This window comes from Equus przewalskii, chromosome 13 (assembly GCF_037783145.1).
Source record: "Equus przewalskii isolate Varuska chromosome 13, EquPr2, whole genome shotgun sequence".
NCBI classification, from domain to species: Eukaryota; Metazoa; Chordata; class Mammalia; order Perissodactyla; family Equidae; genus Equus; species Equus przewalskii.
This window is the reverse complement of record NC_091843.1, coordinates 27,367,443-27,384,781: the sequence shown is the minus strand read 5'-3', so window position 1 is coordinate 27,384,781 and position 17,339 is coordinate 27,367,443. Positions and strand designations below refer to the sequence as shown.

General features: G+C 42.2%; 1 protein-coding gene and 1 non-coding gene across 21 annotated transcripts in view; one reads left to right on the top strand and one right to left on the bottom strand.

Annotated features, from left to right (window-relative positions):
* Nucleotides 1-17,339, top strand: part of ARHGEF37 (Rho guanine nucleotide exchange factor 37) — a 50,380-nt gene that overhangs the window by 11,776 nt on the left and 21,265 nt on the right. For 10 of the 20 annotated variants that reach the window (XM_070569199.1, XM_070569196.1, XM_008528316.2 and 7 more), the window contains 4 exons: nucleotides 4,442-4,486; nucleotides 5,608-5,804; nucleotides 7,248-7,371; nucleotides 11,542-11,689. In XM_070569199.1, coding sequence (XP_070425300.1) covers nucleotides 5,619-5,804; nucleotides 7,248-7,371; nucleotides 11,542-11,689 — 458 coding nt within the window. In that variant the 5' untranslated portion in view covers nucleotides 4,442-4,486; nucleotides 5,608-5,618. The remainder of the gene's footprint in view (nucleotides 1-4,441; nucleotides 4,487-5,607; nucleotides 5,805-7,247; nucleotides 7,372-11,541; nucleotides 11,690-17,339) is intronic. The other 10 variants (XM_070569193.1, XM_070569200.1, XM_008528324.2 and 7 more) reach the window with 1 other exon arrangement.
* Nucleotides 10,269-10,370, bottom strand: LOC139075441 (U6 spliceosomal RNA). The gene has a single exon (XR_011525803.1). It is a non-coding gene; the product is annotated as a U6 spliceosomal RNA (small nuclear RNA).

Sequence of the window (17,339 nt, the reverse complement as noted above, 5' to 3'; positions counted from 1 at the left end):
CTGATGGAACCATTCTGTGCCTTGTCTGTATCAATGTCAGTATCCGGGTTGTAATATTGTACTTTGGTTTTGCCTGATGTTACCATTGGGGAAATTGGGTAAAGGGTACATGGAACCTCTATTATTTCTTACAACTGCATGTGAATCTATATCTCAAAATTAAAAGTTTAACTAAAAACCCCCTCAGATGCCATTAAGTCCCCTTTGATACTCTCCCCAGTTCCCTTCCTCTGCCTCCCTCTCCAGAGTTTACCATTATCCTGAATTTATTGCCAATCATCTCCACAAAAATTTTAATACCTATGCTACATATGTATGTCCCTAAATAGTATCTAACATTGTTTTACATATTTTAAACTTTTAAAAATAGTATCATGTTGTATGTACCCTTCTGGGACTTGGGTTTTCTTTTTTTTTCTTTTTCCCCCTCTTTACAGTGTTTGCGAGGATGGCCATGTTGATACATGAATGTATAGTTTATTCCTTTTCACTTTTGTTCATAATTCCATTAAATGGCTATACTGTACGTTACTTATCCACTTTCCTTGGGACATTTAGGTTCTTTCTAATTTTCCGTTATTATCAACAGTGCTGCAGTCAACATTCTTGTCTACATTCCTTGTGTATATGTGGAGAAGTTTCTTGAAGGCAGGATATATGTAGGAGTAGAACTCCTTGACCTGACAGTGTATGCATTTTCAGTGTTTCTGGATATTGCCAAATTGCTCTTTAGAGTGGTTGCAACAATTTACATTATTCGTATCAGTATATGAGACTTCCCATTCCTCTACAGTCTCACCAACAATTTAGTTTTATATTTTGCCAATCTGATGGGCATGAAATGGTACTCATTGTGGTTTTAATTATTCACATTTGCCTAGTTACTAGTGAATCGAGCATCTTTTCATTTGTGTGTTAGCGATTTAAATTTCTTCTTTTGTGGATTACCTGTTTGTACCTGTATCAGCCAGAGTTTAGTTGGAGATAACACAAATCATTCTATTTTAACCAGAAAGGGATTTACAAGAGGGCATTAGGTACTTACCAAATTGGTGGAAGGGCTGGAGAAGCAGGTCACAGAATGGGCCTCTAGGAATGAGTCCAAAATCAATACTACAGGAAAGGCCCTCCGAGGGAGCTGCTACCCTCGGGAACAATCAGGAAACTGGAGAATTGGGAAGCTGCTGTCCCAGCTGCTGGCTTCAGGATTCCATGATTTTAGCCACAATGGAGTGCTGAAACTGTTGGCTTCAGAACAATGCAGTACCTGCCCCATTAAATGGATGCCTCAAGCGTGCCTTCCTTCCTACTTAGCTCAGTTCTAAATTCAGGGCTCTCTTGAGACCGTCTGATTGGTGGGGCTGAAAGCACGTCTTGCAGTCTTAGCTGCAAAGGAGTCTGGGAAGCTGGGTTTTAGCTCTCCAATTTCAGCATTACAGCAAGATCTAATAGAAGGAGGTTAAAACTGACACTGAATGAACCCAAACACTGTATTTGCAACGATATCATTTGTCTATTTTTCTTTTAGATTTCCCTGTTTTAATGATTCATAGTTCTTTATAAGGTCTAGATATTAAACTTCTGCAGGTTACGTTCATTACAAGTATCTTCTGGTTTGAGGCCTCTCTTTTCCTTTTTTTAAAAAAAAATTTAAATTTTTCTTTCTTCTCCCCAAAGCCCCCCAGTACATAGTTGTATATTTTAGTTGTGGGTCCTTCTAGTTGTGGCATGTGGGATGCTGCCCCAGCATGGCTTGATGAGTGGTACTAGGTCTGTGCCCAGAAGCCAAACTGGCGAAACCCTGGGCCACTGAAGTGGAGCATCCGAACTCAACCACTCTGCCACCGGGCCAGCCCCCTCTTTTCCTTTAGATTGTAGAATTGTTTATTAATAGAAGATTTCAGTATTATTGTGGTCAGATTGATCAGTCTTTATCAATCTTTTCTTTTGGGATTTCTACACTTTATGTCTTGTTGAAGAAACCCTTCTCGTCTGGAGAGCATAAAAATATTTTCCTCTAAGAATTTTAGAGTTTCGCATTTAAGATTTAGGTCTTTAATCTATCTGGACTTTATTTGGGGTGTGATGTGGTATTGTATTTGGTTATTTTTCTATATGGCAAGCTAATTATCCCATGGACCATCCTTTTCCCAGTGACTTCTAATGACACTTATGTCATATATCAAGTTCCCATGTTTACCGTGGTCTGTTTCTGGGCTCCCTACTCCATTCCACTGATCTATTTGCACCTGTGTCAGTATCAAACTGATAAATATTATGGTTTTCTAGTAGATCTAGATATCTGGTAAGACAGGTCCCCCTACATTGTTCTTCAGAATTGCCTTAGCTATTCTTACCCTCTTCCTCTTCCTTGTGTATTTTAGAATCATTCTATTATGTTCTACTAAAACAACAACAACAATCCTGTTGGGAGTTTTATTGGAATTGTATTGAATAACTTTGTAGAGAATTTTCATCTTTATGATACTGATTCTTCCTATCCATGAAAATAGTTCTTGAATATATTCCAATAAAGTTTTATAATTTTCTTCCTAAAGATCTTGTACATCTTTTGTTAAATTAAGATATCTAGGAAGGAATAAATAGTAGTTATTTTTTGTTAAATTTTTTATCATGCTATCTTTCTCTAAATTGTACTTGTACATACTGTTGTTGACATATATAGGAATATGATTTATTTTTGAATATTGGTCTCCAGCAAAAATGAGGAGCTCTCACTTTTTCTCACATTTAGTTTTTGGTTCACATCAAAGCCATAAAAGCATGTAATTTAAAGGGATGGGTAGTTCTACGCTTGTTGTGAGAAAAGAAACAGATAATTCTGCAGCGTTTGTTATGGAAAACAGTCTGTCCACTTGTCTTTCGTTCCAGGCAATTCCTTCTATCATTTTAGCTGATTGTTTTAGTATTTACCTCCATATCTTTAAATAGCATGCATATGCTGCTTCTTCTTGAGATTTTGGTTTAGGCATTGTTCTTTGACTTTCTGCTATGAAAGATGAGGATTCAGCTATTTTTTTTACTCCTCCTTCACCACATATGTATAGCCTTCTTATTACCCTATCCTCTCCATATAGTTATACACAATATTAATTAGATCGCTTGTGTTACGTGTGTAAATTCTATTTATAACTGAACCAGGTAGTAACATATAATTACTTTCATCTTTTCTGCACAATTTTTTTGTTATAACAGTTGTTTTTGTTTGTTGGTTTGTTTCTTAGTTTCATGTGTATTTATGTAATTATGCCTACAGAAACACCATATTCTCTATCAATTCAATAAATCTGTTCTCAAGACATTCTAGTGCCTTCTGAAGTACTCTCGTCCAGACTGTTTGCTGTCCGCCTGTAGCCAATAGTCAATCCTAGGATTTCCCTTATCCCATCCTGGGGATTTCCTCAGTGCCGCTCCTACATTAGATCACCAATTCCCTGTATCTCATGTCTTCCTCTTGCTTGATTTATTTCTTTATTTTGATGGAGCACATTCTCCCATAGTTTCCTGAGAACAAGAATATACAGGAAAAAATAAAAATCTGAAAAAAAAAAAAACCCTCTATATAAAAAAAAAAAAAAAAAACAGAATGTACAAGGTAAATTCTCTAGGCCTTCCAGGTTCTGCAATTTCTCCTCATCCTGTTTAGATGCGGATTTTTTTAACTTATCCTGCTTGAGACTTGTACTTCCTACATCTAAGAATTTATAACTTTTATAAATTCTTGACAATTCTTTGTCTTATCTCTTCAAATATTGCCTCCCCTCACCCTCTTTATTCTTGCCTTCTGGAACTCAGATTTGATACACGGCCTTCTTATTTCAATATTCAGATCCCTTGAATTCTCTTTCAGATTTTCCATGCTTTTCTTTCTTTTTAGTAGTCCGGATAATTTCTTTGGATCTATCTGTCCCTTTACTATTTTTCTTTCCTAAATGTCTGTTTAATCTGTCCATTCGGTTTTTAATTTCAAAGACTAAATTTTTAATTTCTGTAAGTTCTATTTGGTGCTTTTAAAAAATCAAATAGGTCATTATTTCTTTTTATAGTGTTTTTTCTTTTCTTGCTTTATAGTCTCTGTCTGATCGTTTGATTATCTGATGTTCTTGGGGTCTAATCCTGCTCTTTGTTGTTTCTGATAATGCTCGCTCACAGTAGAGTTCGTGTAATTTTGGATTTTAAACTCATCTTCAGGACAAGATTATCTGTTAGCGTACCATGTAGCCTAGGTTAAGGATATGTCCCTTTGGAGACATTTTATTTGTCCTGTGGCCCCTCAGAGTAGCATTAGTCCAGAACTTTTTTGTTAATTTCTCAGTTTGGGGCTACTTGGACCAAATGTGTAGTATCAGTTTGAACCTAAAACTCAGAGAAAACAGGCCTATTGTTATGAATTTTCAGAGGAGTCTTTTTCCTCCCCCAGGACCCAAGCCAAGATGGAGAAACATCTTTGTCATCTTCTGTGTGGGTAGGGGGACATTTTTTTCTGAATCGCCATTTCGCTTAAGTCTTGAGGTCCCACTTCTGTGAAGGAGCTCGTCTCCTGTTCCTGCCTGGGCACTGATGCCCCTGTCCGTGTTTCACTGAGCACAGCAATGCCCTCTTCCAGCCCACCCTGTCCGCTTTGGCCACGGCTGTGTCAGCTCAGCTGCTCCTGCTCTGGTTTGCAGTTCCCTCTGTTTGGGAGCCCTGCCTGCTGATTCTCGTTACTCTCTTGCAAGTGCTGCCTTGCAGTGAAATGAAAGTGTGTTATAGCTGAGCCAGCATTTCCAGGTGTTTTGTAGGAGGCAGCTTTTCAGGCCATCTGTCCGCAGTACTGCTATTGGTACTTTTTAAACTTAGAGATAAAGGTGAAAAGTACCTCTGGCTGGGAGGGTCAGGAAAGGCCTTAGAGAAGATGAATGCCAGAGTTTAGAGACAAGGGAGAGGGCACAGCAGGAGCAAAAGTACAGAGGCAGGAAGTGACCATGCAGGTATGCAGAAAAGCACATAACTCTCTTTCACTGGAGTGTATCTGAGAAAGGGAAAATGGGGTTGGAGCTGGACCACGGAGCAGCAGGGAGCTATCAAAGTCTCACAGCGGGGAATACCGTGATCCCAAGCTTTGTTTCAGGAAGTTTAAACTGGAAGCGTGTCCAGGATGAAAGGGCGTGGGTGGCAGCAGTGGGAGAGGGGTTTGGATTTGGAAAGATGATCCTGGAGACCAGGTGATAGGTTGCACACGGCCTGAATGGGGTAGTGGGGTGGAGAGGAGGGAACCACTGGGGGAGAGAGAGGGAGAGGGACTCAGCCGAACTAGATAAAGAAATCTGGGTCAAGAGCTGGGGGACGAAACAGAAGAAAAGCTAGGCAAGCACATTGTCTGAATCCTGGGAAATGAATTTTAAATGGCACCAATTATCTGAGCTGTGTTCTGCCTTTTACGATGGTCCAGATACTGCCCACAAAAGCTAATACACAGTTCATCTCAACTCTGCATGCAGCTAAAGATGTTCTTAGGCAGCTTGATGAATAGTTGTCTTTGGATTAGAGATAGCGTGTTCTGGTAGAGCTCCCGGAAGTGAGTTGGGATGTGTTTGCCTTCCCCAGAACCTGCTGACATGGCCGATCCCGGGGCTGATGAACCGTCCCCCAGGACAGAGAGTCCGGATGGGGAAGGCCGGGTGTCTGAGGACAGATCGTTGCTCCATCAGAGGCTGGCCATCAGGGAACTCATCGACACGGAGGTCTCCTATCTGCACATGCTCCAGCTCTGTGCCTCGGACATCAGGGGCCGCCTGCAGCAGGTACTTGCGTGGGGCCACACACAGCCTATATTTATAGGGACAAACGTGAGTTCTGCTCTCAAGACTTCATGTCTGTTCCTGGGGCAGGCTTGATGGAGGGGAAGGCATGATGGATGTGAAATCTTCTGGATGTCAGCCCCACTATTTCCATCTATTGTCCATGCAACCTTCAGCAAGGCCTTGGACTCTTAGTAAACTCATCTGCTAAATGGGGAGAGGAATAATCACCTCAGAGTATTAAATGAGCTAATGGGTAAAGGAGCCCTTTATCAAGTTTAGAACAGATTGCTTAAACTGACCTACATTCTGATTGTCTCCTTTGGGGGGTGATGACATGGAGAAGTTATCACTATGATGGGTTTCTATTTTAGGGTTCCTTTTTTATATCTTTTTCCCCCCTGATTTCAGAAATAATATAGGCTCTCTCTATAAAATTTCAAGCATCCCCTAGCATGTAAGCTCCATAAGGGTAAAGACTACTTAGTTCAATATTTCGCAGTTCTTGACAGGTAAATAGTTGACTTAACTAATGTTTCTTGAATTAATGACATACTTAACTACATAACATAGGAGGTAAAAGTCCTCTCATATTTTGCTCTTTAGAAATTAGGATTTCGGGGCTGGCCCTGTGGCCAAGTGGTTAAGTTCGCGCGCTCCGCTGCAGGCGGCCCAGTGTTTCGTTGGTTCGAATCCTGGGCACGGACATGGCACTGCTCATCAAGCCACGCTGAGGCAGCGTCCCACATGCCACGACTAGAAGGACCCACAACAAAGAATATACAACTATGTACCAGGGGGCTTTGGGGAGAAAAAGGAAAAAATAAAATCTTTAAAAAAACAAAAGAAATTAGGATTTCTCTGTAGGCACAGAACAAACAAATATAGGTTGTTACTTATTTTAACAAAATAAGAGCATACTCCATATATTTTTCTACAGTTAGCTTTTCCTACTTGATCCTGTATCTAGTACATCTTTCTCTGTATATATCCCTTATGCCCATGCACATATGTGGATATCCTGCATCCTTTTTAACAGTGATATAGCTTGGTTAATAGAGACTGGAGTTCAGACTATATCTCAAAGTAATGGTGGTAGGTGCCAAGTGTGTCAGAGCTGGAAAGAAGTGCAACTTCCCATCCTTATATGACAGATGGGGAAACTGAGAGAAGAAAAATGACAGCTGCCAGCAGACCTGGGATAAAACCCCAGTTCAGCCTTCCTTTCATGCTGAGTGCTCCATCTCTTCCTCTGTTCTTGTAGAGAAATGAAAATACCTAATTAATAAAATTTCACAGTCCTTGCAAACATTCCACAGGGACAGTCTTCCCAAGAGTGATGGGACCCTGAGGGTGTGAGTGTTCTAGACGACTCTCCAAAGCCTGCAAATAAAGTCACTCTGCCGAACTCCCAGCGACCTCCCATGGCTTCTCTGTTCCCTCCAGCTGCCGCAGGGAGATCTGGATGTCCTGTTCTCAAACATTGATGATATCGTCAAGGTGAACAGCAGATTTCTTCATGGTCTGCAGGAGACAGCCTCCAGGGAAGAGGATCAAGTGCAGCTAATTGGTAAGCACAAGATGAGGCAGTTGTCCACCTTAGATTCCCGTGGAATTAATTGTCCTCAGCATGTGGTCATTGCCGAACTGTCTACAGAGTTCCAAGGAAACACCGCTCACTGGGAGTCTGTTTTTGGGAACAGACTGAAACATGGCATGTCCTATATCCAAGACATGGATGAATGTAGTTTCCCTGCTCTCAAAACCCTCTATGCTCTGCCTGTTTACACCCCGCCCCTCAACCCCTGGAAACCACTCATCTTTTTACTGTCTCCATAGTTTTGCCTTTTCCAGAATGTCATGTTGCTGGAATCATACAGTATGTAGCCTTTTCAGAGTGGCTTTTTTGTCTAGTAATATGCAATTAAGGTTTCTCCATGTCTTTTCCTGGCTTGACATCTCATTTCCATTTTTTTTTGATCACCGAATAATATTCCACTGTATGGATATAGGACAGTTTATTTATCCATTCACCTGCTGAAGGACTTCTTGGTTGCTTCCAAGTTTTGGTAATTATGAATAAAGCTCCTATAACCTTAGGGTGCAGGGTTTTTAAAAATCTCTTTTTAAAATTTGTTTGTTGTGGTGTAATATGCATACTATAGAAAATTTACAATTTTAACCATTTTTAAGTGTACAGTTCAGTGGCATTAAGTACGTTCACATTGTTGTGCCACCATCAGACTATTCATCTCCAGAACTCCTCATCCTCTTAACCTGAGACTCTGTACCCACCAAATGATAACCAGCCCTTGGGGACCACCGTTCTACTTTCTGTCGCTATCACTTGGACCACTCTGTGTACTTCACATAAGTGGAGTCCTTATATTTATCCTTTTGTATCTGGCTTATTTCACATAGCTTAATGTCTTCAAGGTTCTTTTTAAGCTTTTTATCTTGAAATAATTTTAGACTTACAGAAAAATTGCAAAAATAACACAGAGAGCTTCTATATACCCTTCATCCAGCTTCCCTAATTTTTAACACCTTACGTATCCATAGTACAATTATCGACACCGGCTGTTAACATCAGTGCAACTTATTCAAATTTTGCCAGTTTTCCTATTAATATCCTTTTCCTGGTCCTGGCCCCAATCTAGGATACCACATTTCATTTTATTGTCATGTTCCCATAGTCGTCTTCAGTCTGTGACAGTTCTTCAGTCTGTCTTTAGTGACTATGACACTTCTGAAGACTTCAAGTTTGTAGAATATCCCTCAATTTGGGGTTTTCAATTATAAAGTTAAAATTATTTTATAAAAGTTTATACAGTCGTGTGTCACATGATGACGTTTTGGTCAAGGAGGGACCGCACGTATGACGGTGGTCCCGTAAGATTAGGACCATGTATCCTAGGTGTGCAGTAGATTGTGTAAGTGCACTTTGTGACGCTCGCACAACAAAATCGCCTAACAACGCATTTCTCAGAATGTATCCTCGTTGTTAAATAACACATGACGTATATGAAACATTTCATAAACTTGTATTATAATCAAATTTTTATATTTTATAACATTTTATATGATTTATAAAATTAAACTTATTTTCATGATTAAACTGAGGTTATACATTTTTGGCAAGAATGTCATAATCAATGTCCCGTCCTTCCGCGTGTGTCACAGCAGGGGCACCTCATGTCACTGTATTTTATTACTTAGAATGATGTTAACTCTGATAGCATAGCTGATAGAAGGTGCTATCTTCTACGTTTTCCACTATAAAGTTACTATTTTTTCTCTTTGTAGTTAATAAATATCTTATGAAGAGAAACTTTGATATTATGCACATGTTCTGTTTCTTCTCAAACTTTCATCCGTTAATTTTAGCATCCATCAATGGATCTTGCTTACAATAATTATTACTGGTGTTCTAATGGTAATTTTCTATTTCCCTTATTCCTTCTATACTTATTAATTGCAATTCTTCTATAAGCAAGAACTGTCTCTTCTCCCCCATTCTTTTTTTATTCAATTATTTATTTATATCAGTGTGAACTCATGGATATTTACTTTATTCAGTGAGTCAGTGCTATCATTATTCATTTTCTTGCTCAAATTTTACCAACTTTGGCCACTGGAAGCCCCTTCACGTTGGCTCCTGTGTCCTTTCAATGTGCCTCCAACAATTTTTAAGCACTTCCTGACTTTCTGACAAGATGTTCCAGGCTCATCTTGTATATTCCCTGCACCATCCTTGGAATCAGCCATTTCTCCTGGGGGCCCTGGTTCCTGTCTTTGGAAAATGATGTTTAGACATCAAGTTCTAGGCTCCACGTTTGCTCATGGTTCCTGAAGTGTCATTGCTCCTAGGCCCTGTCAGCTGACAGAGCTGGCAAATATATGTATATCTGCTAATACATGCATCTGCACACATCTACATTTCTTTCTATATCTGTCCATCTGTATTTATATATATAAAGCCATGGGTTCATGATACCTCCAATGCCAGTCCAGAGTCACAGGGTTCGTTCTAGTCTTCCCCCTTTTCTTATTTAACGTCTTTCTCTGACAGGGAGAAATGGCGGTCATCTACAATATATTTATTTATTTATTCAGAGTTAGTATACACATAAGGTAGTTTCAGAATTACCTGTACCCTTGTGAAAAACAGTTATTTACGTTAATTTCCTCCCCATACCCTTCAGTGCGGTTATGTTACTCATTTGTAGTAGAATGAGGTTCATGCCTTATTGTTTGTATCCCGTCTGGGGTTCCCCCTGCACATCCTGGTGGGTCTGAGTTGTATATGTGAAACATGAGCACGGGTCCAAGAGTCAGAGCTGTACAGAAAGGTCTAGTCAGCGGAGCATTGCTCCCCTCTCATCCCTGCTACCCCATCCCATTCTCTCCTTCTTTCCACCTGTTTCATTTCCCCTACAAGTAACCAATCTTATAAGTTTCTGATTTTAAAATATGGAATGATTCATGAATTTGCATGTCATTCTTGTGCGGAGGCCATGCTAATCCTCTATATTGTTCTAATTTTAGTATATGTGCTGCTGAAATTAAGCTGGAGTGATCCTTTTAAAAAGGAAGCCAGATCATGTCACCCCTGCTCAAAACCCTCCAGTTGCTTGCTGCCACCAGAAGAATAAAATCCAGACACCTTACTCCACCTCTCTTACTTCGAGGCCCTCCATCATCTGGCTTCAGTCTCCTATTTATTTTCCCTACTTTGTGCCCTCGCACACTCTGCTCCAGCCACACCTGCCTTCCTAGTGTTGTCCTCATGTCCACTGCTCACCAGCCTTATGCCCTTTGCTTTGTCCCTCCCTCAGTCTGGTGCTGTTCTTCCCCCAACATTCCCAGGACGGGTCCTTCTGGTCTCTGATAAATGTTCACATCTTCATGGAGGCCCTCCCTCCGGAGGTCTCCTGCTGCTCTCTCACTCTTTTTCTGACTTTGTCTTGATTCATGGTACTCATCACTACCTGGCATATGTTATCAATTTATTTATTGTCTGTCCTCCCTGCTCGAATAGAAGCCCCAAGAGGCAGGGGCTTTGTTTTGTTCACAGAGCTTGCAAGAGTGCCCGGCACATGGTCAGTAAATAAGCAGCTAGTCAATATTTGGTGAAGGAAGTTTGTGTCAGATCCTTTAGATGCATTATTTATTTAACCCTCACAAAAAACACGTGGAAGCGAGTACGGCTTTTATTCCAACCTGCAGGTGGAGAAATGGAGAGTCTGAGGGGTCACGTGCTTGCCCCAGGTTACACGACTGGGAAAGCTTGGCAGGAGGTCTGGCCTTCAGTCTCTCTGACTCCAAAGCGTGCTGTGACTGCCTGTGCCGTGCTAGAGCGTGTCCTTGTAAACCCGGGGTTGGGAGTTGTACCTGCCACTCACAGTAATTGTAAAGATAGAACGTGAGTGTGTTTTGTAAACTGTAAAACACCGTACAAGTATGAGAACTATCAATATTATTGTCGTAATTATAGCTACCGTTTATTAAGTACTCACAGTGTGCCAGTCTGAGCTGTCCATCACCCTCTCACTTAATTCTTATAGCAGCATTTTGAAAGTGAGATGAAAAGCGGAAACTCAGGACAATGAGGTAACTTGCCTGGCCGTCTCACCGTGGAGCTGGAGCGCTTAGCTGTCTCCCCCACCGCCTCCCTGTCCCCAACAAGGGGACATACAGACATGCCTTTGAGAATGCCTTGTTGCTTTCTCACTGTCAGGTAACTTATTCCTGGAATTCCAAGAGGAGTTGGAGCAAGTCTATAAGGTCTACTGTGCCAGCTACGACCAGGCCTTGCTGCTGGTGGACACTTACCGGAAGGAGCCAGAGCTGCAGCGGGAGATCCAGGGCATCATTGAGGCAGTGGTGTGAGTAGCGTGACCTGTGAGCACTCGCTCTTGTTGCCATTGACCCCGAGGTCAGGGGCCATTACCATTTCACCCCCACTTGGTGCTGCTCATGCTGCATCAGGAGTGTCTCAGTGAGGATAGGCTAGGCTATGCTACAGAGACAGACAATTCCTAAGTCTTGGTGGCTTCAAACAACAAACATTTGTACCTTCCTTGAGCTCCATTGTGGGTTGACTTGGGCTCTTTGCAGCATCCTCACTCTGGGACCCATGCCAACAGCAGCTACATCTGGAATGTTGCCAGTAATGGTAGCAAAGGGAAAACGTTCTGGAGGGTCTAACACTGGTAATCAAACACTCCAGTCCAGAAATGATATCCATCGCTTCTCATAATTCATTGGCCAGATCTCATCACATGGCTTCGTCCAACTACCAGGAGGCCAGGGCGTGCTCTCCTGCCCTGTGTCCAGAGGTGGAAGAGCAGAAATGTTTGGTGAACAGCACTCTTGACTACCGTAGGAAGGGTGGTGAGGTGGTGGGAACCACATGCTGGAAGCTTCGGTGGTGGGACGCAGGTGTCTGTCACCTGGGGAGGCCTTCTCCAGATGGCTGAAGTCCTGCCCCACAGAACAGCATCAGAACTGCCCTGGGTGGCATCACAGCCCAGAGCTGGCACCAGTGGGTCGAAGTTTCAGGAAGAGATATGTAGAGAGCAAAATGTTTTAAATTATAATTTTAAGTGGGTAGCATAGTTACATGGTTCAAAAGCTTTAAAAGATCCAAATTTATACAGTAAAACATCTTCCCAACCCTGTCCCTTCATCTACCCGAATGCTCTTCCCACCCCCAAAGGTAAGGTAACCATTTAAAATTACTTATGGATCTTTGCACAGTTCCTTTGTGCATATACAAGCAAATATAAATATATACTCTTACTTTCCAAAATTTTTAATGAAAGTTTTTTTTTTTTTTTTCACTTTCAATGTATCCTGGAGATCTTCCCATCACAATACATAAGTGCATGATCCTTTCAATAGCTGCATATTCTTCCACTATGTGACTGTTTCACAGTTTATTTAACTGGACTCTATTAATGGACATTTGGTCTGTGTCTATTCTTTTGATATTATGACAGTGCTACAGTGATTATTCATGAACATATGTCATTTTACTCAGGTGCAAATGTATCTGTTAGGTAAATTTCCAGATGTGGAATTGCTAGGTCAGAGGAAGTGTGTATTGATAATTTTGATAAATAGTGCAAAATTTTCCTCTCTAAGGGCTCTGCCAATTTACAGTCGCACGAGCAACACACGAGGATGTCAGTTTGCCCATGGCCTCCCCAGCAGAGTGTTATTAAACTTTAGAGATTGGCTACTGAGATAGGTGAAAAATGGTGTCCAGTATGGTTTCATTTTGCATTTATCTTCTTACAATTAAAATTGACCGTCTTTTTATGTATTTAAGAGTCATCTGTGTTTCCTTTCCTGTGAATTGTTCCACTTCTTTTCTATTTTTTTTTTTTTTTTGATGAAGATTAGCCCTGAGCTAACATTTGCCACCAATCCTCCTCTCTTTTTTGCTAAGGAAGACTGGCCCTGAGCTAACATCTGTGCCCATCTTCCTCTACTTTATATGTGGGACGCCTGCCACAGTATGGCTTGCCAAGTGGTGCATATGTCCGTTCCTGGAATCTGAACCAGCAAACTCTGGGCCACTGAAGGGGAAGGCGCGAAGTTAACTGCTGCACCACCGGGCCAGCCCCTCTTTTCTGTTTTAAAAAGGCTTATATCTTCCCAGGACAAGCTCACCAAGTGAAGATAGGTGAAGGTCGTTTTCTGGAAATCAGAATAGTGTAGGAGGAACAGAGGTTATTATTGTGATTATTTTATCTCACTCATACATTCCCTTTACACCCGAGAGAAAGACGGTGTAGATTTCAGTCCTTGAAGTGACGTTATCTCGCATGGAGCCTCCTAATACTTCCCCTCCTCTCCATTATCTTATCCTCACCCCTAACCCCCTGGAGCCACCTTTTTTTTTTTTTTAAGATTGGCACCTGAACTAACATCTGTTGCCAATCTTCTTTTTTTTCCCTCCTCTCCAAAGGCCCCCAGTAGATAGCTGTATGTTGTAGTTGTAGATCCTTCCAGTTCTGCTATGTGGGACTCCGCTTCAGTGTGGCTTGATGAGTGGTGCTAGGTCTGTGCCCAGGATCTGAACCGGCGAAACCCTGGGCTGCCAAAGCAGAGTACACGAACTTAACCACTTGGCCATGGGGCCAGCCCCCTGCTTTTTTTTTGGTAGGGAAGATTGGCCCTGAGCTAACATCTATTGCCAATCTTCCTCTTTCTTTTTTTTCCTCCCTAAAGCCCCAGTACATAGTTGTATAACCTAGTTGTAAGTCCTTCTAGTTCCTCTGTGTGAGATGCCACCACAGCATGGCTTGATGAGCAGTGTATAGGTCCGTGCCCAGGATCTGAATTGGCAAACCCCAGGCTGCCAAAGCAGAGCACGCAAACTTAACCACTATGCCACCAGGCCAGCCCCTGAAGCCTCTTTTTCAAGTACCTATGTCCTAGCCCCTCCCTGTCTCCAGAAAAATCACATTCATTTTCCCCTTTGATTCATCCCTTTGTGGGTCTTACAAACTTAGGCTTTTGCAAGGATCATTGAATACATTTCTACAGAAGTGAGGCAGATAACTGAAATGAAGGAAGGAAAATGCCAGATGTGGGACAAAAGGGAGTAGTGGAGACTGTCGCAAACCAGAGCCAACAGACTCTGAATAGAGTGTAGCTGCAGCCCAGCCTGAGCTGATTACTGCTACATCAAGTAGCTTTTGCCATATAACAAGCCACCCCAAAACATAATGGCTTAAAGCAAACATTTATTTAGCTCACACTTCTGCATGTGAGCAATTTAGCCGGGCTCAGTAAATGATTCTTCTAGTCCTGGCTGAGCACGCTCACATGTCTGCGATGAGCTGCAGGTCAGCCTTGCTGACCTTGGCTGGACTCTCTCATGTATCTGGGACACATGAGCTGACTCAGCTCTGGCCACACAGTCGCTCATTGTCCTGCAGGCTAGCCCAGACTTGTTCACACGGTGGTCACAGGGTTCTAAGAGGAGAGAGACAGACACATGGAAAGAAAGTTGGGGGAGAGGGAGGACAAGGCCTTTGGAGGTCTCGGCTGGGAATTGGCATGCTGTGCCAGACCCAGGGGGTGGAGAAATAGACCCCACTTCTTGATGGGAGGAGCTTCAAAGTCATATTTAAACGATGCGGATGCAGAGAGTGGAATAACTGCAGCCATTTTTGCCAACCGTCTGCCTCAGTTGCTATGTAGGAATGTGAGTCCACTGTGGTCAGATGCTCTGATTTTTCAAGTGAAGCCAGAAACTTTGATGTAATGTCTCCTGAGCATTAACTGTTGGCCTCTAGTTCAGACATGTTAGAAACACTATGTGGGGGACCTCTGGTTGGCACACAGGCTGCTGTTTGTCTGTGCTCTGGTCTTTTCCCAGCCAGCCCAGCCCAGGCTTTTCTCACGGGCTTTGGCGCTGGGCTGCCTGTAGTGACTCTGACTCTGCCCCTGACCCACCTTGGCAGAGCCATTTCAGTCTCAGAACCTAGTTCTCTTATGTGTAAAGTGGGGATAATAACAGCAGCTCCTGGGAACATTGACTCAGTGCACACGAGTGACACTCAGTAAATCCCGGCTATTATAGTTATCTTGGCTGGGCAGGGATTATATTTCTCTGGGGCCACACTGTGGTCCTCAGCTCTATCAGTCCCGCTGCCCCTTTTTTATAACAAACATTAAATGAATTTATTATCTTGAGATATAAAATATATATAAAACATATATATATCGCCTACCTATATACCTAACAGGGAAAAAAATCAGTAAAATGACTTAATAAAAAGGAGAAATAAAAGGAAAATAATTTCTAATTAAGTAATACATATTTCAGTGTGCAAAGTGCTTGGGCACCACTACACTGGAAGATAGAATGAAGCCATCAGATGCTTGCACCTACTTACAATAAATAAGTTTGGATTAAGGAAGAAAAGTCAGAAGCCGTCCTATATAAGCATAGAAAAATGGAAGAGCAGAGAGTGTGTCTGTGCTAGAATAGCAGCTGGCACTGATGACAAGCCTGACTTCCTTGTATATGGTAAGAGAAAGAAGGAAATGACGTAATGGAAGTAGGGATAACAGCACATCCTGGGAGGCAGAGGAAAGGAGGAAGTATGATGTTCTTGCAGATGATCTGGGTCTTATTTATCAAAGGTAATGTCATAACAATTCCCAGGGTTATGACATGGGACTGGATGGAGTTGAAGTGTCGCAAAAAATGTCTCAGTTCTTGACATCGCAGCACATTTCAAGGCTTTCATTCAGTCTCTGAATGCTCCGAGGGCCATCTGAGACATAGACAGTTCTCCACAGTGCAGGCCTGTCCTCGCAGGGTGTCCTGCGTCCTCGCTCCCTGCCCACGAAATGCCTGGAGCACCCCCGAGTCTACAAGTTTCCAAAATGGCCTCGATGAGAACCTCTGGTCTAATGTTGCACCAGGAATGACGTTCTTCCCGTCAGCATGACTTCTGATCTCCTCCATCTTGACGCAGTAATCCCTGCTTTCTTGTGCTGATGATCATGGGAATGTTTCTGGAACTTGGCCACCTGGAATCACCACACCAGCCATAAATGGTTCTTTCTCAGCCAGTTAGGATAGATGGCACCGTCTAATCAGATTCTTTGTGATTCCAAAATGCATGCTGCCTCCCACCCTTTCTTTGGGTGGGTGAGTGGGTGTTCAGTTTAGCCTGTGTCTTAAGGCAGAGCTTCCCAGCTGAGGGCGAGGGGATCACAGGCTCATCCTTGCGTGGGCAGGGAGTGCTGCCTTAGGTAGGACTGTTGTAATGGGGTAGCCGTCGGGGTGGGAGGAGGCTGCAGTGCAGAGGCGCATCAGTCCAGCACAAAGCACCCGCACTTCCAGAATGATGGCTGAGGCAGAGTGTTTGGAGAAGGCAAATAATTTTCTTTGTTTTTCTTTATTGGCAATTTTTGTTTGCTTTAAATAGAAAAGTAATGTATGCTTGTTGAAAAAAGGAAAATTCAAATAATACACAGGTATGTAAACTAAAAGAGTAAAAGTCCATCCCTTCTTGGTCTCCTGTTTCCCTGTCCTTCCCCCTAGTACTTAACGTTTTCCACCCAAGGTTCTGTATATTTACAGACAGGTAGGCAGACAGACAGGAAGCACACATTCCATGGGAAAGTCTAGATAGATGGATGGATGGATGGATGGATGGATAGATAGAATGAATTTTTAAAAGGGCTCCTACTATACATGCCGTTCTAGAACTTTCTTTTTCACTTAACCATGGTCATGAATATCTTTTCACGACAGTACAAATAGTTCTACCATGTTCTTTGTAATGATTGCGTAGAATTCCTGTCCATGGCAGCTCATAGGCTATGGTTTATTTGACCATTGCCCTACTGATGGATATTTGGGTTGTTTCCAGTTTTTTACTGTCATAAATAGAGTTGCAGAATAACTTCTGCCTTCATCCCTGCTCTCTTGAGTTGATATTTCTGTGGGTAGATTTCTAGAGTAGGATTAATGGAATGGAGGGTTTGTACCTTTCGCAAATT